This window comes from Choristoneura fumiferana, chromosome 18 (genome assembly GCF_025370935.1).
Source record: "Choristoneura fumiferana chromosome 18, NRCan_CFum_1, whole genome shotgun sequence".
Classification (NCBI taxonomy): Eukaryota; Metazoa; Arthropoda; class Insecta; order Lepidoptera; family Tortricidae; genus Choristoneura; species Choristoneura fumiferana.
In genome coordinates this window covers 17,845,813-17,870,129 of record NC_133489.1, presented here as the reverse complement: position 1 = coordinate 17,870,129, position 24,317 = coordinate 17,845,813, and the positions used below count along the sequence as shown (strand labels likewise).

Here is a 24,317-nt window from a genome sequence, read left to right as displayed (position 1 = left end):
GCTCTAAAACAACGCGTAGATTATCACGTAAATGATAAAAACCCTCTTATTTATTCTAAACGGGCGTTCGAAAGTGAAATCACAAATCGCTATAACATAATTAAATTACTAAGAAGAATAAAATTTAGTTTAGACACAGTACCTAGGTATAATCCGTTCAGATTTATGCGATTTAATAAATCAGTACTTATTATTAATATGATAGGTAGAATTATCAGTGTGCCTGGCCAGTTGCTGACCGAAATTTTCAGGCCCTAAATATACTACGAAGTGCAAAATGCGAACTTCGTATCTTGACGTCCCGCTGACGCTTATATTATTTAATACGAGTGTGAGAGGGATGATACGATACGAACTTCGATTTTCGAATTTCGTAGCCACCCAGGATCATAAATTAGTACCGAAGGCACGGGCAATAAGAACGTTCCGTCGCGTCAAATCTACGGTTTTACCACTGAGTAAACATTCCTCCGCGCCTTATGCATACACTGGTAATGACCCTGCTCTTTTTTCAAGGCTACTAATAAGGCAGTTAAGCCTATAACTGTCTAACGCCAGTAATGAGCAATAAAGCATGGGATTTCGTCGACTTAACGTTACTGGAAAAGTGAATTTCATGATGATGCCTTAAAAATGCTGAATCATTAATTTCATCCTTAACAATTAGCATTTTATGAACAAGTCACAGAATAAATATATTTTTACCGATAATAGCCTGACTGACAATAAAGGAAAATCAATTATGAAAAATGAACGAAAAAAAATAAAAATCTTTTATTTCCATAATAAATTAAGTACCTATAGGTAACAAAGGATGGTTCTTTTTAAGTTAAAAAAGAAAACTTGATCACATTTACTTTTTACCTTTTCAGCATTATACTTGTATTTTTAACTAAGGTGACCCGGGGCTATTGCAGCTGGGGGATATTGTATCTGAGCCGTCTGATGGCGTCCTTAAGACGCCATGTTCGCCATGTTCATGTGTGTTGTGTGAAGTCAGTCTTCTGGCAAGCACAACGTAAAATGGCAGAGAAAAAGTCGTAAGGATGCCAGCAGACGGCTCAGATACAATATCCCCCAAGCTACATAGCCCCGGGTCACCTTAAGTTAAATCAATAAAAAGGTAACTATTCAACTACCTTTTCTCACACTGGGCTGCCCCTAAAGGATTTGCATTAATATGGCTTTGTTAAAAAGAACAGATAAGTTACACACTTTACCGATTTATAGAATATGGCCACTCAATTGGCAAGGCCGGGTCTCTATTGATTCAGTTTGTATGCAAAAATGGAAAGGACCCGATTACCTTCATATACTGAGCGGCAAAAAATCTGGTCCTCAAATATATGTAGGTTATTTTGTATGTAGAGTGTACCAAATCTTGTGGCGCTGAGTATATTATCCTCAACTCTCTTTTTGGTTGTGTAATATTGGAAATGAAGCTGGCTGTTTCAAATATTGTGTATGCGAAATGCTACTATTGTATTTTAACTTTTATGTAGGTATAGTTTTGTTTAGTCTTTTTGACCAAAGTCGAAATATTACCATAATAATCACAAAATGCTTATTCTGGGCAAATTCAGATTGGAAATTTTCATACATATATATACATAGAATTTCAAATAAACTTACAGAGATGAGAAAATGTGAACCTACAACCCTTTATGTTAGAGTGAGTAGATCAAACAATTGTGATTCCAGGCCTTTACTAAGAACTCAAGTGCTCAAATTAAAACATACCTTTTCTACTACAATAAGTCGTAGACTTGAAAATTCTGAACGTGGAAGTTATCTTTGCTTACCCATTCTTCACAAAGAACGTCTCCATAATTTTCTCCTTTCCGCCTGTCCTTGTAGCTTTGTAAGGGATTATTAATGTATGGGCAAAAAACTTTTCCCAAAGTATCACATCCCAAAATATTTTAATCAAATTATCATTTGGCAAAAATCATGAAGCTAAAACAACTTATCGTAATTTTACAGTTGGCAAATTATTGTTTCACAAATAATTATTTAGTCATGTTCAATATTACCAAGTATTATTTAGTCAAATGTATCGTTTGGCATAAAGAGCTCTTCCCAAAATATTGCATGGAATAATAACCTACTTTTCTGGTAGCAGTTCGTTTCTGTGGGGGACGCAGTTCTAACCTAACCTAACCTACTTTTCTGGTAGCAGTTGTTTTCTGTGGTTGGTTCGTGTGCGAAGTGTCATTTTGAACAATCATTTTTTTTGTAATATAATATTGTTACGTTCGTGGGGTGGGTTCGTGATTGAAAAGCACTTTTAGCACCGATGAATAAGAGTAGGATTTATTTTCACACTGTTACTTAACTTTACAAAACACTTAAAAACAGTTCACAGTAATTTCGCACTCTAAAACTCATTTACTAGTCGCTTCGATTCTCTTCGATGTTTATCTCTTGGTATCGCATTCGAAACTCTGACTCCGCCGCAACCTCGCCCGGCTTATATACCCCCAGTGAATCGGTCTACAAAGTTCGAGAACAGTCCAGTTAGGACGTCATACCTACATCTCGAATGTTCCGGAAACGGGTAGAGTGTCTGTCTCTTTCTTGTCGCCTCCAATTGGTCGAAAAACACGATCAAAGTTTACCACCTAACCCACCGCCGTAACAATATTAGCCAAAAGAAAACGTTTGCTTAATAAACTTTTGTCATAATAAAACTTAACAATTTAAAATTATCCCAAATGATAATTTGACCAAATGAATAAAATGCGAAATATTAATAAGCTAAAGATTCGTTTGGAAAATGAAACTACTGCGATAAATTTTTTATGAAAGTGAATTTGGCGAAAAATATTTTGCCGAAATGGTAGTACACCCTTTGTAAGTGCCATCACAAAATTTAATCTCAAGTGCTCGTAAAAACTTGGCTCGTTGAAGATTGACATGAAGATGTGAACATGCCGCTTTTGTTGAGATCTTTTGAACTGTGATTAAGTGATATTATTAAGTTAAGAATAATTAAATTGAATTGTGACTCTACGATAAACAAAAGTACATCGCAGAATGCTTTCTGGGCATCAATCAAAGCAATGGAGCAGCATAATACTGAGTCAGCGATCGTTTCGCTTTTGCGGGGACACACACAAAATTCTGTATAATTATGTACATGTGTTTTTATGTTTTTTTTTTAGTTTATTTGTGTGTAATTGTGTGAATGTTGTTGTATTTGCGTGTCTTCTGCATATTAGTGAATCAATGTCTTCTTTCTTTTCTTTCTTCTTTCAAGGGCGGAATACTGATTTAACTCTATAGAAGGTAAAGTTTTGATGGCATCGTTCCTTCTACAGGTCTACTTAGGCGACATTATACATGTATGCTATCTATTTATGGAACAAAAAAGCATCATAAAGGTGTGGCAAATAGCCGCTGCACCTTGCATTTCAGTCTGACGTCATCTTTGTTTGATAGCGGTGGTACTCTACTTAAGGATGCTAATTACATTATCAATCACCGATTAACAATCTAACTATGTTATCTATATTTTCAATGCTCTAATGTTTTATAAAATTGATGAATAAGTTTTACATTGAAATTATTTGATTACGAAAATTAGTTCATGATTAATCGAGATAATTGATGTTTTTTAAATGTTTTTTTCCTTGGACTTAGTGGAAAAAAGATAGATGTCTAATAACAATAAAATTAGTAGCTACGAGTATATGCGTAAGTACTTACCTGTATTAGTACTGATGACTTTATTTATTATTATGATCATTATTTATTTTCATTCTTAGGATTAGGTTTTTATAATAGTTATAAAAAGTTAAATACAGAAAAGTACATACAAAATAAAAATAATATAATAACCTAACCTATTATTATTATTAATATCAGCCTATTCTGTCCCACTGCTGAGCTAAGGCCTCTAAAGGACTTTAATTGACATAAATAAAATTATTTTCATTTAAAACGTTTTCCCACTGAAATAACTATTCTTACTCATACAAGTTACAAGAAATTAATCCAAAATATTTTAGCTTAGGTTAATTTGACTGATCACCCTTGTAAATGTTTTATTATGTTTTTAAATTATGAGTGCCAATTGTTTCCATTCATTGGTCGATGCGTACCGTAAACAAAAGCGTGACTAAAATTTAAATAATTTCAAACGAAAAATCCGTGTCCGTAACGTGTGTCCCCTCCAAGTAACCCGAACAACTGCTATATCCCAAATTAATTTCATAACTAATACAGATTCTAAAACTTTCACTTGTTAATTTACCGGAGCAGCACAAAGGCGGACCGTAGACTAGCATGAAGAAGCCTGTGTAAATGATTGCAGCAAAATTACAGATGGATTTACATACATAGGGTCGATACGTGGACGTGGCCGCCGTCATGGTCAGAAGGCAAGCATATGGAATCAATAAACTTTCTTCGATAAATCAGAGCTTAACTGGTTAACATGTACATTTCGTTTTAAGTACAAGGTCGAACTTTGTCTGGGTGATGTGAGCTACGGGAAATGTTTTGACTCTATGCATAACTACTTTATTACCTTCTAAATTTCTTTTCTGTGTTGCTTACTATGTGGTGTTCAGTAAAGAGTTCTTTTATTGTACTGTACTTATTGCAACTTTCTATTAGTGTTCACCTACCTTTAACAACTTCCTTGTCCATGGAGTCATATATGATTCATGCGAGTATTCGTACTAGTGTTTACCCGCGACTTCGCACGGTTACTCATTAGAAACAGCAGTTGAATTTAAATTCCGGGATTTTACATATTAGTCTTTATTATCAGTGCCAAATTTCGTGACAATTGACACAAATTGACCTAGTCCCAAACTAAGAAAAGCTAGTAAACTATGGATACTAAGCTACAGATGTGCATACTTCTATAGATAAATACACATTTAAATAGGTACATATTAAGCAATTCATTTCAATCACAAATAAATGAAAAAAAATACGAACAGAAGTGATATTGATAGTAAAATTAATGATACCTAATCAGTTATCATATTTAACATATTACTGCTAATACGCAGTACGTACAACCTTATCTTTTAGACACCCAGCATACAATCTATAGCAATCTCTTTTCTTTTTCATTCTCGTAACAGTTTTAAAAGCCGGCCAAGAAGAATACTAATGACTTAACTAAAGCATTAAAAAAATTAAACAAAGCGTTGGTGTTCTTCCCTGTAATCTGTATTGTCAGTCGCGCGTCTGTTTGCTACAGAGGTGGGGTTATTAGAATATTTTATACGATTTATTTATCTTCTTCAATGCCAAAAAAACATCTAAAAGCAGATGTGCGTCAGTGCTAATCATAAAGATAATATAATAATTATATTATTGTTTACTTATTAAGACTATTTATCAAATTTGTTAAATAGTAACTAATCACTTATTGTCGAATGTTAGTAAGGTATCATAAAAATTAGATTAAAATTCAAATTGAATGTCCAGTAAGATAAAATAAAATCTATTAAATCCAATAAAAACATTTAAAATAAAATCCAAAATTTTATTCCTAAATATTTTAAATGAAGGGAAAAATGAAATGAAGGGAAATAATACTAGTACCTATTTAGAGTTAGTTTACAACATGCACTTTGCTATAAAAAATCGAATGCAACTTTTAAACACAGTAGGCATTGGTTCGTGTTTCTGTCAATTGCATTGGATACTACAATTTTGTAAAGTATTTAAACTGCGTCTTTACGAGAAGTTTCCCTGACGGCCGCGCGGCCGCGTTATGTATTCGTTTGGGATATTGCTGTCTTTATCGCTCGTGACATAAGCGCTCGTAGCCGTCCCTCCCCCCATGCCCCGTACCTTCCGCAACGACGTCCGTAATTTATATCGAGATAGCTGTAGGCTTTTCAAGATTTGGGCGGTTGAATTTTGGGTTACGTTGTCCTCATATTATACGAAAAGTATAGCCCAGAAAACAATGATATTTTACAATCAAGATGTTCATTATATTTTCTATGCCAGTGGTTTTTTGGATTTTTGTAAAAATGCTTTATTAGTCTGTTATTCTCGTGCAAAGTTGACATCTTTTTTTTTCTACTTTTGAGCTCCTGTAATTCTGATATTAATATTACACATTCATATGAAAATCTGAAAAACCACAGGCATAGATAATTAGGTCTAGTCCATACCTACACAATTTCATCTATTTCTGTATAGACCAGAACTACGTTTGTATGGAGAATGGAACGAAGAGACTTCTCTATGTTAAATTATGCACATATAAATTTACAAACTTTTCTATGCCAAAATGAACATGTTGCCGTTAGCAATGTTATCTTAAGCAGGATCTGCAACAGACGGGAATGTAAACGTTTACAAGTAGGTCAGCTCGCTTACACTTGACGTTATATGCCGTTAATGTTGCAGCGGTCTTGGATGCTGCTGCAAACCCCGGATACAATGAGAAGTAAACAAGAGCATAAGATTTCTTGGAAACTATCGCGAAATTCAACTTGCGAAGTCTCTTGAAACGCATTGAGGCGCAACTGACTGCGATTCGTGTTTGCGAGCCATTATTGTTAAAAACAGGCGCTCTTTGAATTCATTTTGGGAACGAATGGAATATATTATTCTTTGTTTATGCAATCGCGATTGATTTCTTTTTCGTTTGCTATTTCTTAACAAAGCTACTGAAATATAAGAACTTTGTATATTTTTGGTTGTTATTATTTTTCTCCGACTCCTTGTCTCAGTTAGAAACGGTCTCATTAAACACAGCTATTAATAAACTCACAAGTAAAATTGGGTGATGATAATTTCCACAATCCGATCAACTTTTTTTACATGGTTATGAACTTTCATATTTATGATATTGGTAAGATATTAATTATCATTTATTTATTTTATTTATTTCAAAGAAACTTACACAGTATAACAGTTAAACACTAATGCACTGCGCAAGACAAACACTGAGAAGAGAGAAAGAGATTGAATGACAATCCAACAAAACAACAATTCATAAATAAAAGGTATAAAACAAAACATTTAAACTTTTTTTTAAGTACAGGTGGACAAACGTGCATCCATCATCTCACAGAACCTTAAACATTCATCACATACACAATTCCATCGACCATCAAACACGTCACACTCTGGAGCTGATGCAAGAAGGCCACTAAGAAGGCACTGTGCGCGAACTAGCGGCGACTGCCTGCGAGCAACGGTACGCGCAGACGGGACCGCCAGTCATCATGTAGATACAATTACTTTAAAAAGTAACACAATAAAGTGGTAGAGAGTTATCTAGCTGGTTTTGGTTAGTTGTATTCATAAAAGCAAAAACACCAATTTGACGTTGGTTCTTCGCACGCTTATTTCTCCTATGCATGCCAAGCTTGTAGTCGAAAATGTCTCTCCTATATTTATTGGCTAGCACAGCCATGAAAAGCGTTCCATTCTCTCTATGCTCTGACTCTACTACAAGACGTTATCATGAGAAGTGATCATGGGGTAATGATGATTATATGGCTTTTCTCTTGTGAGAACATTGAAGATCCAAATTAATTAAAATTAATATCGAAAATTATTATTATTATTATTATTATTTAGAATCCTATAAAGGTGTCCCACTGCTGGGACAAACAAAAAATACAAACTGAAAAATATAAATGCATAGAAAAACCAGAAAAATAAGACCAGCACAGAAAATCGAACCCAGATCCTCGGCATTCAGTGCCGCGTGCTATACCGCTACACCACAGCTGGACAGTGATACAGACACGAATTTCTCCTATGCGCCACATATCTCAGCTTGTTTGTTTTCTTATTTAGTCACTTAAGCAGCGACACTAAAACACCAATCCTAATTTGATTACTTAATGACGACATCTCTTGTCCGGGTGAGTGGTTAGTTCCAATGGGGTGCTGAAAGTTTCTCGATGAGAGTTACAGCAAAGATGTCGCTAGTGTCGCTGCTTGAATTAAAATTAATCATCATCATCTCAGCCGTAGGACGCCCACTGTTGGACATAGTCCTCCCCCACAGACCTCCAGTCGCTTCGGTTGGCAGCGGCCTGCATTCTCGTTGTTGGACGTCCTACGCTGCGCATTCCAATTGTTGTCTTATTATTTTTTCGTCAAGCCCGGCTGATAGTTGTCGAGTACTAACTACCGTGTAACATTAAAAATAAGCTATTAAAAGTTATTATGACAAAAATTATCCATACTGAAGTTACCCACAATGACAGTAAGGCGGGAGGGAGCATAAAAATTTTGCAAATATTTTGTTTATCAATTTCTAATTATCGTAAAACAAAGCTGGTCGCACTTTTTCTGTATTTGGATAAGGCATTTTAGCTATGCCTATGTGGGAACTATGGCCCAAGCCCTCTTGTTCTGAGAGGAGGCCTGTGCCCAGCAGTGGGACGTATATAGGCTGGGATGATGATGATGATGATTTTAGCTATTATAAAGTTTTCATACTTTTTACATTCTGCTTTGTCATTTTCACATATTTTTAACTAAATACGTAATTATTTAAAAATTAAACGATGAAGCTTATTTATATTATGTAATTTATTGACATTTAGGGGCTTAGTACCACCTCCAAGTTTCATTGCTGGATGACCCGGGGTTAACTGCGAAGGGCGCGGTGGTTGATACCACCAAGGGGTGGTGGTAGTGGCAGTCGCGCCACCACCTCGCTCGGCTACACGCGGGACTTGCAACTGCGGTCCATTTTACACCACAGTTTAAAAAGCTTAGTGAACAAACAAATGCTACTCATATTTCCGAAATTGGAAATTCAATTGTCATTTCGAGCTTTAAACATTTAATATTCCAGGATCCCTAATAATGACGTCGCGTTATTGCCTATTTGTGTTTAAACAGAATAATTCAAATAAAATAATTTTAATAGAATAATTCATCCCTAAGGAATATTTATTGAAATTAATAATGCGATCGTGCGAAATTGGTTTTGGGTATATTCGTTTGAAATTTGATAGGTATTATTATTGCCGCGAATTCTTGATAAACTCATCTCCTACCAAATTTTGAATTTCAACCTTTTTACTCGATGAAATATTTGCGTAGAAATGTTTCGACGTTCATTTGATTTATTGAATTGAAACTAGAATGAATGGCGGATTAAATTAAGTTTCTTCGCAAAGTGGTTGGCTCAAGTTTGAGTATTGTTCTGTGATATTAAATGGAGTTACTTTGTAGGACGCTGTATATAGAGAACTTAACTCATGGACTTTTTGAAAAAACCTAATAATTCGATTACAAACTGTTGGACTGCGTAATAGTTACAGATTTTCTAAACCAGCATTGTACTTTGTGCATAGTGCCTTTAAGTGGCGTTTATTCCAAGGTTTTTCAATTCTAACTACAGCAACAGAAATATGAGACCTTTTGTTGTTGAGATTTTAAATCTAATATCGAATAAAAATCAATTTTAAACTATTTTTTTTTAAACGTTTATAATGGTTATACGTAAACTTATTTTAAAATAAATACTTGGTGCTTTCACTACATTTAGGTACCTACCTGTAACTAGACAGCATGCATTAGATAGTGCAATATAGACAATATAATAATAATGAACTAGTGAAGGCTAACAATAACCTGTTTCTTATGCATTTTGTTTCTCAGTAAATCACCTTAATGTACTGTTTTATATTCTGTGTGATAAGAATCCTAAGAGCTAAGAATCGTTGTCTTTGTTCAGGGATAAAGTTACTCTTAACTAAATGACATGACCCGGTTTGCCCCATTTATAGAAGAATAGCGTTGTCTTCGATGTTATCTGTTATTGTGTCATTTGTCATACTTGCTTTTAGGTTAATTGTCGTCTTACTATGCATGTTATTTACTTAAAATAGTTTGCGTAAGAAACAAATTTCAGCGGTAGAAAGTGTTTCATTTGTGAAGTGATGTTTTTGAGCTGAATTAAGTGATTGAAATTTTCAATAATGTATAGTGGTGGTGAGACACCGTTGATGACTCCAGACGGATACAGTAATCTATCACAAGGTAATTAATATAGGGAACTAAAACACAACTGGGACAATTAAGAGTAATCTGTAAATCAGGCTGTAGTTAGAAGCTGGGATACACAACGCCGTGCTATTTTCTTGACACTTGATACCTAAAATACTTGAGGAAAAACTGTTTATTCTCCTAAAAGCACCTCTCGAAATCCGTGGAAGCTTCGCGCACATATTTAAGTAAACGCTCACAAAATATAGGCTTGATGTTTCGTATGCAAATTACGAAGCCAAGTTGAACAACGGGGTTCGGCAAAACATAGTGTTAATGGATCCCTGGATGTAACTAAAAGTAACTAGGGCAATAGGGCATCACGTTTTTGTATCAAACAGGGAGCAATGTAAAACCGCTGAAGGTTGGTTCACTCCGAAGTTTTGGGCAAACAGTTTTAGCGCCGTTCGAAGCAAAGTTGTTTTAATCATGCTCAACAAGTTTGCCTACTTAACGAATCCAATCCAGACTTACAGTTGTTGATGCTGTTGGATAGTCTGAGCCAACTTCGGAATTATGAGCGCACTAATGAAACAATAATTAAGATGGGATGTCAAATTTATTGGTTTTAGGAGTTAATTGCATAATTGATGGCTATTATTCAAATTAATGATAATTACGAGTATATGATGAATATTTACTACATATGCTCACAACTTAACCCAAGCTGCAGACTTTTCTATTTCTTACGCCCAAGTTGTTGAAGTTGCGAGCTGACTCACTGATTCATCAACTTGAGTGAATGAGTGAAGCCTTGTCACTTTATTTACTAAGATGAATGCAATTTATTGATGACATTTATTGTTTTTTTACAGGTAATTGTACAATACATTCAGTTCAGGACACTCCATGCACGTAAGTAATTCAGCAACTAAGAAACACGAAGTGAAATATTGAAGTAGCTGGAAGATTTAAAAGCGACGCCGAAATGCGTTCTCCACTGACCCTAAATTATATCAAGTATATACTTAAGTTACTGGCAGCAGTGGTAGGCCCCTAAGGAACTGTCGTTTTTACGCAAAAATGTTTTACTTTTCCCCAAACACGGGCCAGGTAGAAGAAATTGTAAGGAAACGCGTATATTTCACATTAAGAGAAGTCATTAGACGCTATCTATAGTGGGTACTCCGCCGCGTAGCTTATACAGTTTATCTTGCCGCAGTATATATTTAATGTCACTTGGAATGTTATATTAACGAAGTTTCTACCATCTGAATGCTAAGTAACAAGTTGATGAAAGTTTTGCGGCGCGGTTATCGAAGTATTTTTCTCAATGTTTCAGTTGAAAAATGTTTAGCAATATTATTGAGGTTAAGTTTTGAGCATAACAATAACAACTAAATCATGTTGTGGCGATTACTTTGTTTTGCCGGTTATTTGTTAAACAACCATAAAGATTGACAATTCAAATTGCGTTTTTCTTGAATAAGATGTTCTTATTAATTCAATCTAAATTGAGTTTAATATTATAAATAGGAGCGCTTCAAAGCTGGGGCAAAATGTGCGTAATATTAATTCTAGAGATTTAAAATATTTGTGCCATATCATTAACCGACTTCAAAAAAGGAGGAGGTTTTATGTTCCAATGTTTGTATTTTTTTTATGTATGTTCGCCGATTACTCAGTCAATTGTGGACGGATTTTCAAAATTATTTTTTTATTCGCAAGGGTACTCGTCTGAGGTGGTCCCATTGTCACCAAGTCAAGATCTGATGATGGGATCCTAGGGAAATCGAGGGCTAACCTCAAATTTTATAGGTACACCTATGGCTATTTTAGCATTTTTAGCATTAAGATAAGCATTTACATTCAGATAGTATCATTTGGTAAACTGGACCTGATGAAGAAGACCGTAGATGACCAATGGAACTCTTCAAAGCTAAGTAATGCTCGCTCGTCGATCATGATTAATATACCTACATAGATAAGCGACTAAGAAGGAGCTTACAGTTAATGATTCTTTCGAATTGATCTGATGCTGAAGTCGGAAGGTAGGCAACGGAACTCTGTTATCAAACAACGTAACTAAGCTGTGTTTGGGCTTACTGGAATCGTTGTGAGATGTACTTTGGCTACAAATCACTAAAAAGTGAGAAATAAAGAAATTTTAAACAAAAAAGTAAAACAGACTCCAAAAAAATAAAAAATAACGAAAAATGGAACCGACTACAAAACCCTTGTAAATATTTTTCTAGGTACCTACAATCTCGAAGTCGGTGACTCAGCACGAACCAGCAGGATGTAGTTGAGGTAGATAACGGTAGAGTCGGTTCCATTTTTCGTTATTTTTTTATTTTTTTAGAGTCGGTCTTACTTTTTTGTTAAAAATGTATAACCAAACCATTCTTAATAGGAGATGCACTATGAGAAGCAAAAATCAAGACAGGAAGAGATTAAAAAAAAGTATAAGGCTACCTAGTGTAGGGAAAGGCAACAATAAAGAGATCTCTCTAGGCAGATATCGGAAGTTGTATTCATGTGTCCGAGTTAAAAAACTGCGTTGCAGATTATATAATTTGACGACTAGATTGCGCTAGTATAGCGGAACCCGAGGAGAGTTATTACTGAGGAGACATGTAGTGACAACATCGATTTTTTATAACTTATTAACTGCTAACGAGCTCGCAATGGCGCGCGTTTTTTTGTTCAAGTTTCGAGCTATCAGACACGCGCTGTTGCGAGCTTACTTGCAGTGAATAAGTTCGCAAAAATCGACGATGTCACAAGTCGTCTGTGTCACAACTCTACTCGGTCTCCCCTAGTCACTACACGAGTGTACATTACCTAACGTTGCCCAATGTGATCATTCATTACTAAAATTAGAGCGGCTATTCTTCCGATTTGTGCACTTTTTCTATAAACGTGTCAGTTTTCTAAACTAAGTAAGTGCTAATTAGACGGAGTACACAAATCTTTACAATGATAGGCGATCATTTGCCACGGTCATTCATTCTCCACATAAGTCCGCTCTTTAATAACAAACGCGTTAATTACAGTAGTAATATGACACAATAAAATTTACCATGTTCACATTTATTCTGCATATTTGTATGCTTAATGCAGAGTACTAATATATCACCGTCACAAGGGCACAAAACAAATTATGTCGTTCCCAACACGGCTACTAACGCGTAAAGTTCTGAACACGAAACAACGAAATGAAACTATGTACCAACTAGTTGTTAGATTGAACTATCACTTTTAAGTCTAAAGCGATCGCTTGTAGGTACTTGGGGTGATAAAAGTGATCTTTATATCGATACTCCATTACTTTTTTGATCCAATTTAGTAATCAGCTTCGCTTTTAACTTTATTAATTTACTAGCTTTTGTCTGTGGCTTCGCTCGCTCAAATCAGTAGATCTATCTGACAGACGAATTGAAATTCCGAAGTTTCACCAGATTCCGTGGCCGCATAGGCGTTCATTGGGTTACTTCTAGGGTAAGCAGATCCTTGAGCTGCCTGCCGTGCTGTGGGGGAGGGGGGGGGCGTGGAATTGACCCAAAGCACGCCAATATGAGAACACCCAATAATATTTTTACACAATATAAGCTTGTTTTGCTGACTGTACTTTTTGTCGACTTTACTTGCCGATGCCATTAACCGTTAAAGAGTTCCGTCCTGCGGAGACGATCCTGGCCGGACTACCAGGAAGTTACTACCAGATTATTGTATTGTCACGCAATTTACATAAGTATTAAAAATTGATCGACTTTAAGTTGCAAGATTTGACCACAGACAGACAGACAACGGGACAGGTGAAACTATTATAAAGCTTGTAATGACACCGACTGTGGTCTTCATTGAAGTTCCATGAAAAACAACCATGCCAAATTTCGTGACTTTAGCCTAGCGGTCAATATTTCAAAATTTTATCCTGACCCCGAGGAAATATGAGGATGAAAAGTACATAACCTGTGTGATATTCCAGATGTTTAGTTATCTAAGAATCAAATTTCACCCGAATTCCTCAAACCATTAATCGTGTAGGAGTAACAAACATACCCACACACGCACGCACACCATATGCTCACAAAGTTTAACAATTATTATTAGTAAGCTTAGGACTATTACGAGTAGTAAAGTAATCCATTAGCTTACCAATTTCAACTAGTATTAAGGTTAAATTATGATTTAATGACACTATTTATATTTCTAAAGCAATGTCTAACTCTAACAACGTAAGTAAGAAAATTTCATTCAACTTTTACGATAAAAATCTTACTATAAGTTAAATTGGGAACTCGGATTGTATATTTTATGTCAGCACCATCATAATCCAGCGCACATATCTGCAAATAACTTATTTTTCAAGACAGCGAGCGTTTTCAAACTTTATCATAAAAAAAAAATCACTAAATTACTACTGGACTGTATGATGCATTTGACAGATATACAATCTTATCTTATCTTGCTAATATTGAAAATGCCAAAGTTTGTGAGTCTGTTTGAGTGGAGGATGTGTGTTTATGTGTGTATGTTTGATACTCCTTCACGCTAAAACGGCTGAACGGATTTAAATGAAATTTGGTATGTGGATACTCGTATACCTACTCGTAGCTGCGTGAGTGGAATAACACATAAGCTACTTTTTATCCCGATATACTGATAAACTGCGCTAAAGACATGAGTGACGTCCAGAGTTATCTATATAGCTCCACGTCAAATGCAAACCCGAGGTAGCTGAGCGGTGCGAGAGTGTGTTGCAAGGTTGTGGAACGTTGTGACTGTTTTCACCAGAGATGTACGAGGTAGCTGAGCGGTGCGAGTGTGATGCAAGGTTGTGGAACGTTGTGACTGTTTCCACCAGAGATGTGCGAGGTAGCTGAGCGGTGCGGTAGCTGAGCGGTGCGAGGATGCGTAGCGAGGGTGTGTAGCGGGCTCTTTTCAAATATGCGAGCGAGGTGTGGTTAGGCGAAAGCAGAGTGCGCGCTCCACTGGCCGCTACTAGTGACTGAGTACTATATACATACATAGATGAGAGTGTGTATGGAGTTTTTCGTACATTCCTCGCAAAGGATCCTCGCACATCTCTGGTGAAAACGCAGTCTAAGTAGTGTCAAAATTATGTGGAACTGTCATCCAAGGCCCAGTAAATATTTAACAAAAATTGACGCTTAACTTATAATAATATTCAGTCCAACTAACCCTTTAACCTGCTGAAATTAAAATAATTTAAAGATAACCTGTAAACAGCACTGATAAAAATGTAACCTTGGCCGCTCTTGAACCGCACCGCCTTGAAAGGTATCACTTTTACGAGCAGGCAGTAAATTGCAGTTGCTGGAACAACCGCAGAGCTAATAGTCAATCCCTTTCTAGGATTCCTTAAAAATGACTATATATTCACGCTGCAAATGCATCGTAATTGCGTGCACACGAGACATAGTTTTTAGGATTCCGTAGTCTTACAAGGAACTCGTAAAGTTGCGCCATGTCCGTCGGTATGTGTGTCCGTTTGCCGCGTCTTAGGCTAGAGCCCGTTAGTGCTAGAAAGCTATAATTTTTAACGACTATGTAATTAAGACGAAAGTCTTTAACCAATGCCAGTGATGACATAATGGATCCGAGACGTGGTGTTTCACTATTAGGTCTTATAAATAGCCTCAAAATTGCTCAGCGAGCTATGGAGAGAGCTATGCTTGGGGTTTCTCTACGGGATCGAATCAGAAATTAGGAGATACGTAGAAGAATAAGGGTCACCGACATAGCCAAGCCAATTAGCTCGTTGAAGTGGCAATAAGCAGGGTCGTTGGGGCCGAAAGGAGAGCGCGGATCGGCAAGCGCACCTGATTAACGTCGCGCGCAGGTTCACGGTGGATGCAGGGGAGGCCTATTTCTAACAATGGACGTCCTATGTCTGGTATGATGATGATGATATAGTTAACAATGACGGCAATGTGCTAATACTAAATTTTAAAAAATAATGTAGGGTACCTCCCCCACACGTAACTTTTCTCGTCTAAACCCGTAGTGTTGGATATTATTGGATAGATATTTCAAAAATGTTACAAGTTTGCTCATAATATTTTCTGATTTAGTGATTCAATTGCAAAATATGCGGCATTAAAGTGATAATTGGTGTTAGAGGTAATTTATGATCAAAATAAGAGTATATTTACATTTAAATTCATGAACTTAAATTTAACTTGTCTATCGTATGCAGTTTTTGTAGTTGAATAGGCTCTGCATATACTTGGTGTAAATTTTGATTATATCTCCTAACTTTTATAGATATATCATAAAAAAAAAACAATGGAAAAATGAGTTAGCGTTTTATTAATCACAGTGCTTTATGAAAATCGTGAGTTCTGAATTAATTGCTATGTCGTGTTGACAGTCAACATACAATGACAAACTACGTCATAATAACAAAGTAATTAAATATTTATTGAGCGGCCTTCGACGAAGGCTAACCGAGCTGGAAAAATGAAAGGTCCTTGATGAATGTGAAATGATACAGGAAATGGTGGCAGTTGATATCCACGGAACGTCGAACGTGCGTGTCCCCGGCCATCCTTGAACCGACGTAGACAGATGGGTTGTTTTCGTTGCTCAAAATAAACCGTGAGTGGGGTAGACTCCATGTCACGGCTATTGTCAATTCAAGGTGATGGTATTAACTTATTGATGAATATTGTATTAACAAATAATCATCAAAGTGCGAGTTAGACTGCCGGAAGCTTAGTAGTAGTCTCCTTGAACATGTTTTCGAGTAAGGAACCTTCAAAAGTTTGCGTTAAGAGTACATAAGTTACTATTATAACATTTTTAGACCTTGAAGTACACAGTGGTTCACTATATCAGAGTTTGATAGTTCGACCGCTGAAATTTTGTTGTAGCAAATTTGGCTTAATTTTTTATTTGAAACTCTTATGATTTACGCACATAATAATATCAATGAAAAACTAAACTCACGATTTATAAATCTCCACAAATCAAATTTTGTTCCCGTGACTTGTTGAGAGTGATGTTAGATGTAAGTCATTTTTTTAGGCATTTATAAAACTGTTCTTGTTTAACACAAAAGAGAGAAAAATAATGACACAACAAAGTGAAGAAGAGTGTTATCCCTGCTTCTAAGCGAAACGTAACAGCGCAGAGTGGGGTAATTTTAAATTATTTGTTCTTGTAGCGGCCACAGAAATACATATTATGAAAATAATCACTTGTCTATCTAAGCTATGTAGCGACTATTTAATAGGGTTCCGTTTGTCACCCTTATGATGCGGAACCATAAGAATTAACAGAAGAAAATCCACAGATTCACGAAGAGGGTTCCATGGTCAAACATTTGATTTGAATACGATTTAAGCAGTATCATAAATCACTTGGCCAGGAGCAGGACACAACCAACCTGCCTTATAGACGTCTACTTTATTGGAATCACTTTTTGATCTATCGCTCCGACCGTTTTGGCAATATTGTCTAGAGACAGTGAGCTGGAGAAAATGTACAGTCGAACAAAATAATAAATTACTAGGATGAAATCTTTTTTCAAGTTTTATTTAACTTGAAATATACCGTGTGTACTTACTCGTATGTACGGGTCAAATATAGTAAGTAAAATTTGACCCACTTGCAGTGGTCGGATTGGCTGGGAATTTGACATAACTAAGTATTTATTTAAATCTGGTGACAACACAATAATCTGGTAGTGACACCCTGGTGGTCCAGCCAGGATTGTCTCCGCTAGAGGGAACTCCTCAATGTTTAATGGCATCGAATTGAACTTTGGCACGGAAATGCAGTAAAGTAAGATGACAATGCAATTACAGTCAACAAAAAGAGCAGGCAGCAAAAAAGGTTGCATTGAAAATGACATTTTTAGCAAAAAAAATTAATAATCAATGTCACTATGATTTCTTTGACCAAAGTATGGTATATCAACTAGCATTAGTAGGACAAAGATTCCACCCTGGTACAGATTCAATTTGGTCGACTGTACGTCGGATTCCATGTCATATTACATAATATGTGGGGCTTCGAACGTTGGATATTCGCATATCGATGAAGGTAGTACAATACAATGTCTAGAAAGAAGTTTCAAAAAGTCGTCCATCTTATCGCATCAAAGCGATCCCTTACAGACAACCAAACTTAACAACAAACATCGTAGGGCCGGACATTATATGACGGACATGAATATGGACTCGAGTCATGGATGTTATATTATGTGTAACTATGTATGTTATATGTACAGTCAAGTGCAAATATATCGACACGGCCATAATTTCAAAAATATGTATAAACGACCTTAATATTAAGTGCATATTTTTGCAACTTTAGCCTTGTCGATATCTTTGCACTTGACTGTACTTACCTAAGTGTATTTTATCTGTATAAGTAAGTATGTATGTAAATCCGTTGCCTATCTTAAATATTACCAAAACTACTTTAATTAAGGATAAATAAATTATTTGTTTATTAATCCTACTATTATATAAATGTGAAAGTTTAGATGTTTCGGTGTTCGATAGAATAACAAACGCGACAACGCAATATGGCTCCACGGATTTGAATGGACATTTGGCACAAATAACTTGGACAAATGTATACAATAAATATTATCTCAAAAAACTCCTCAATTCCTACGGGATAGCAAAAAACTAAATCATCGCAGGCAAAGTTGCGGGCAACAGCCAGTACTTAATAAATATAAACATAAATAGAATCATGTCGTCAGATTAGTATTAATTATTACACGGATGTGACTCCTATTCCGTACCCACCGTACTCTTTTTTTAACTGTAAAGGCCTGTTTCACCACTCATTCATAAATATTATGGCATGTGACAAATAAATGTGATGCCATCTCTGTTTATACAGACAAAACAAACAGAGACGGCATCACATAAAATTTACCAATGAGTGGTGAAACAGGCCCTAACATTAAATTTCCGCTGGGAAATCGAACAAGCGCGCGAAAATATGAAGCAAATAAATTAAATTTTATAGCATTAACAATCACGGTGAACCATTTATTATAATAAAAAATATTGGTACTTTTCTTTCCCGGAATAAAGAGTGGGTAGGTACAGTCAAGGGCAAAGATATCGACACGGCCAAAGTTGCAAAAATATGTATACACGGCCTTAATGTTAAGTGCATAGAGTCGCGTATACATCTTTTTGCAACTTTGGCCGTGTCGATATCTTTGCCCTTGACCGTACCTTAAACACATCATTAATACTTGAGACTGAAAGCTAGGAAATGGTCTAAATTATGATGAACTGAAACAATTACTTTGCTCACCCGCGACCTTGTATGATAGCTATGTTTACTTATGCAAGTTTATGGTTTGGTCTAGTTTATGATGAGGAACTGCATGAGCACACATTTCTTGCATAAACGTAGCTATCATAAGGTCGCGGTTGAGCAAAGTAATTGTTTCGGTTAATTGATATGGACCTCCGCAAATGAACACCTGATTAAATAAATTATTAAATTATTATGAGTAAAGATACTTAAGGCGCCGCGCCCTTACGATAACTCGTAGCCTATTTGTTTGACCTATGGTATATCTCAAGCAGATGGTTGTGGGTTCGAGCCCGGGCTCGCACTTCTGAGTTTTCGGTTTTTTTTATATGCAAAATTATTTTTAAAAAACTTTTTAACAATAAAATTGAACCGCCGAAAAACTGAAAAGCAAAAGATAATATACCTTTTTTGTTTGACCTTAATCTAGGTACCAGTAGGTATCAGTTTTTTCGGCGGTTCAATTTTTTTGTTAAAAAGTTTTTATTTTATACTTTTTTCCCTTGGGGTGTTTTTTTTTCTCAAATGTATATAATGCCAACTTCAAGGTATACCCTGTCTAATAAAAAAAGAATTATGAAAATCAGACTACTCTAAAAAGTTATGACTGGTCATACAGTAGGTACAATCAGCGACTGAACAATCAATCATCCCCTGTTTTCCTACCCTTAGGGTAGGAATATTTTTTCCAAATTTAAATGGGACCACTCTCGGGGTATACGCGTTCCAATAAAAAAAAGTATCATCAAAATCAGACTACTCTGTAAAAAGTTATGCGTGGTCATACAATAAAAAAAAATATGCGTTGACTTGAGAACCTCCTCCGTTTATTTCGTCGGTTAAAAATTTCCATGAACTTTAGGTACGGCGAAGGAATACATAGTGATGACACCTACTCTGCACACACCTGCGAAGAAATTGAATGGCATAGCATTGGGCCCGTCTGAAAACTACGGCTCAAGCCCTTTCTTTCTGAGAGGAAGCATGTGAGACAGTGCGACGTATGACCAAGATGCGACCAAGATGATTAAGATACATTAACCAGGTATTTAGTATAACCATGTACTTTTTATTAGCATCCGAAATAAAGTAGGTAGACAGAGAAATGGAAATAAGTGGAGCGTTCGACCTCCTAGTGATTGCCATGGTATTGTAAAATTGAAGTGAACCTTGCAAGCAGCCATGACCGTGCCATAATCAGTGCTATAATCGGACCGTCAATGTCGGCACCACACATGAACCGTCGCAAGTTCAAGCAGAAAATCGATCCAGGTGTTCGGGCTGTTCCGCCGGCCTTCGGGCGCGCTCGCTGACATTGGCATTAGTCCGAACAGCTGGAATGAAAGTTAAACAGAAATAACAGAAATAAGTTAAGTATTCATAGAAAGCTCTTTGTGTGGCTAACAAAGCTACAAGTCATGAGCTTGTCAGGATTAGCGGTGTAAAGTTAATTCCGAATTTTCGTCTGTGATGTGCGCGCGCTTTGAATTTGTAAACCGGTTGTGGGTTTTTGTTGTGGAAGTTTGAAATTCTGGCTTGGAGGTCATTTTATACAATAAAATTAAGGCCACTTGCAATATTTGGTACAATATTTTATTTATTTTTAAAATTAAATATATTGTGATTTATGCATGATATCGATAAGAAAAACAATTTTCAAGCTACCTTTACGTATAACAGAGTTATAGAGGTTTGAAAATCAAGATTTAACATAAGACAAGTAGCACCTTTCTTGCTGCATAGAAAAAAGCGTTTTAGAAAGAGACAGGTAGGTATACAGATTTATCAAAAAAAAACACTAAATCCAATTTCAACCAAATAAAATTTTATCTTCGCTAAACATTGTTTGTATATTAATATTAAAAATAATAGGATAATGGCAAATTCAGGAGTTGTTAAAATTTTAAATCACAGATAAATAACCAAATGTTCCTATTTTCATTCTAATGTTACAATCGACTGTTAACAACACAAAAATCTCGACACCAAATAAATACAGTTTCATTCGGCCCAAACAATTATCGTATAACGTGGAAGAAGTTACGAAAGCCATCGATCTCAGCTACGATCCGAGCTGGATCTTCTAAACTAGTTGTCGACTGAAAGCGCAGAGCTGTAAACAGGTGAATAATGTCGCTAATTGAGGTTTTATAGAACTTACACGAGTCAGATATCGAAGCTTACAACAGCAAAATCGATCATGAAAACTTAACTCCAACTTTATAAATAGAACAAGCCTCGCATCTGAGATCGATGTTGTCGTGTACAATGTAGTCTACATTGCAACATCGATTGTTACAGATTGTTACTTCATTTTTTAATCGACTTCAAAAAAGGAGGAGGATATCAATTCGGTTGTATGTTTTTTTTTTCTTTTTTTATGTTTGTTACCTCAGAACTCCGTCATTTATAAAAAGATTTGTTTTTTTTTAATTCGTCTAGGAATGTCTTCAATTAGGTCCCATAAGCACCAAATCAGGATCTGATGATTGGATTCTAAGGAAATCGAGGGAACTCTTAAAATGTTGTAGGGACACCTATAGTAAATTGGATATATTTAGTAGTAACTAGTGCATTTGCTCTTGAAAATCATCATTTGGTGAAGTGGACTACTACTCAATAACAAGTATTTTACGGGTTAAATTTTAATTACTTTGACACAGTTGCTAAGCAATTTATGTTCCTCGTAATGCATATGGTAAAACGGGTGGTAAAGCACCAGGACTCCACAATAATGAAAGTCTCTGCATCGGAAAAAGCAATCTTTCGTAAAACGTGACGAGCAGTTGATATTAAACTATTGTATATTAGATTATTTACACTAAAAAGCGTGAAAAAAAATATAACAAAAAATTGAACCGACTACAAAAAACCATGAAAATAATTTTCTACCAGTCTGAAGTCGGTGCCTCAACACGAGCCAGCAGTAGCGATTGAAGCCCAATATAAAGTACGTAGGTGAGGTAGATGACTATAGGTCCACTCCTGCTGGCTCGTGCTGAGGCACCGACCGACTTCAGACTGGTAGAAAATTATTTTCATAGTTTTTGTAGTCGGTTCAATTTTTTGTTATAATTTTTATTCTTCCTTTTTTAAAGTGAATGACAACACGCCCTCATGCGTCTTAAAAATTAAATAAAACAATTTTTTATTCAATTAACTATAAACAATTACTTTCCTCACACTTGACCTTACAATAGCTACGTTTATGAAATAAATATATGTTCATGCTGTTCCTCCACCTTCACACTGCAAGAACAGACACAGTCATACTCGTACCAACCCAACAAATAAATTATATTGATTGACTGAACCCAACTATCACCACCACTACACTACACTGACGCATTTCCGTTGCTCATCCTCAGAGCAACACAACCGTTCACCATGCATGTTAGATGTTAGGATGAACTTTGATCTGAGTTTGAAACGCTTCAGTATAGATTGATGGTGGTGATAGTTGGGTTTGTGTGATTTGTGTGTAGTCTAATAGTGTGAAGGGGGAGGAGTTGCATTAACATATACTTATTGCATTGACGTAGCTATCGTAAGGTTACGGATGTGCATAGTTAATTTATGTCGACCTCCGCAAAGTAAAATACCATACATTATTTAATCATTATTTCCTTTAATTCATTAAATTATTTAAGTCATGTGGCCGATACAATAGATATAATATCTATTCATGAAGCTAACTTCATTATCCTGGTAATTTGAATAAAAGTTACAGTCACATTCATAATTATTGGGATGATCCTAAACCTGCACTCTTTGCCTATCTGTTTCAGCTTTCAGCCGCTCTATTCATTCAGGAATTGAGGTCGTTATAAAGAGCCCAGCCCTGAATATAGACAATAACCATTGTGCTGGCCTAAACGAGTACCGTATTGACAGGGCAGGGGTCAGAATTTACGTGCCAAATTTTAATGCGTATTTTTAGCGCCTATTAACGGGGAACGTATCGATGGATCGCCACTGAAAAATTTAACACGTCGAGGTTTCAACTTATTCAATGCTGATCTAATGTCGCACATACGAGTATCTTGGAGTTTTGCAAACTGAAAGGCTTGCAGTTCGAAGAAAATCGAAATAAAATTTTGCAATAAAAAATAAATAAAGTACAATTTTCAAATAGGTACAAATTCTACACAATGGCAACGGCTCTTTGACTGATATTTTCGAGTGGACAGAAAAACTTACGATTATTTTTTATAAGCTTTGACATAGTATTGAAAAATTATAACCGTCTCTATATAACATAAACCACGACCAAACGATACTTGAACTTCTTGTGATTTTTCTTGGTCTGAGTTTAAAAAATAAACTAGCAAATGGAATTTCGTTACAGCTGGGTCCGCTTTGCGTGTACCGTCGATTCTTAAGTAATTACATTTTCATTTTTAAAAGAAACTGATAGCTTATTCAATATTCCATTAACAATTTTAATCATAGTTTTTAATAACCATTTATTCGTTTAATTACATAAACAGGTTCCATTAGCGACAGCTTTCGAAGTAGGCCGCTCCACGCCATATCGCAGTATTCACATCGGAGCACTTCGTGGCTTTTATTAGTTTCATTGGCATAAAACCGACGGGCGTGCCGCAACTTCCGTTTTACGATGCCTTACTTGTAACTCGTGCCCTTACCAAGAAGCTACTTTCAGGCTGTTGAAAGACCTTTAAAACTCAAGAAAATAGTAATAAAGGAGAGCTTTTAATTGCTTCGCTAAGTCGCGACTGCGCTCGGTGCTACACAGTGCCAGACTGGTAGAGGCACCATAAAAATGTTACGTCGTAATGTAAATGTAATTATTTACTTTCATCTGTGTTTTTTTTTTCATATAAAAAATTTGCATCAATCTGGGCGAGAGTTTTGTATTTTTGCAAAAAAAATGCTTCCCTAGAAGTTACACCCGGCTGAATCGATGTTTCGCTCATAAGATGATTTTGAATATTTGATAGCATGTGATCAAAATCATTTACCTACCCATATATCATAAAATAAATGTAAATTAGACGTTAGACCACTCTAACGTCCACCAACTCGAAAAAGTGACC

General features: G+C 35.9%; 1 protein-coding gene across 5 annotated transcripts in view; it reads left to right on the top strand.

Annotated features, from left to right (window-relative positions):
- kcc (solute carrier family 12 member kcc) overlaps window positions 1–24,317 on the top strand; it is a 414,959-nt gene that overhangs the window by 244,951 nt on the left and 145,691 nt on the right. The window contains exon 1 of one of the 5 annotated variants that reach the window (XM_074102153.1): window positions 9,852–9,993. The exons of the other annotated variants lie outside the window; for them this stretch is intronic. Within the exon in view, the coding sequence (XP_073958254.1) occupies window positions 9,933–9,993 (61 nt within the window). The 5' untranslated portion in view covers window positions 9,852–9,932. Of the gene's footprint in view, window positions 1–9,851; window positions 9,994–24,317 lie in introns of those variants that run through there. 5 annotated transcript variants of the gene reach the window in all.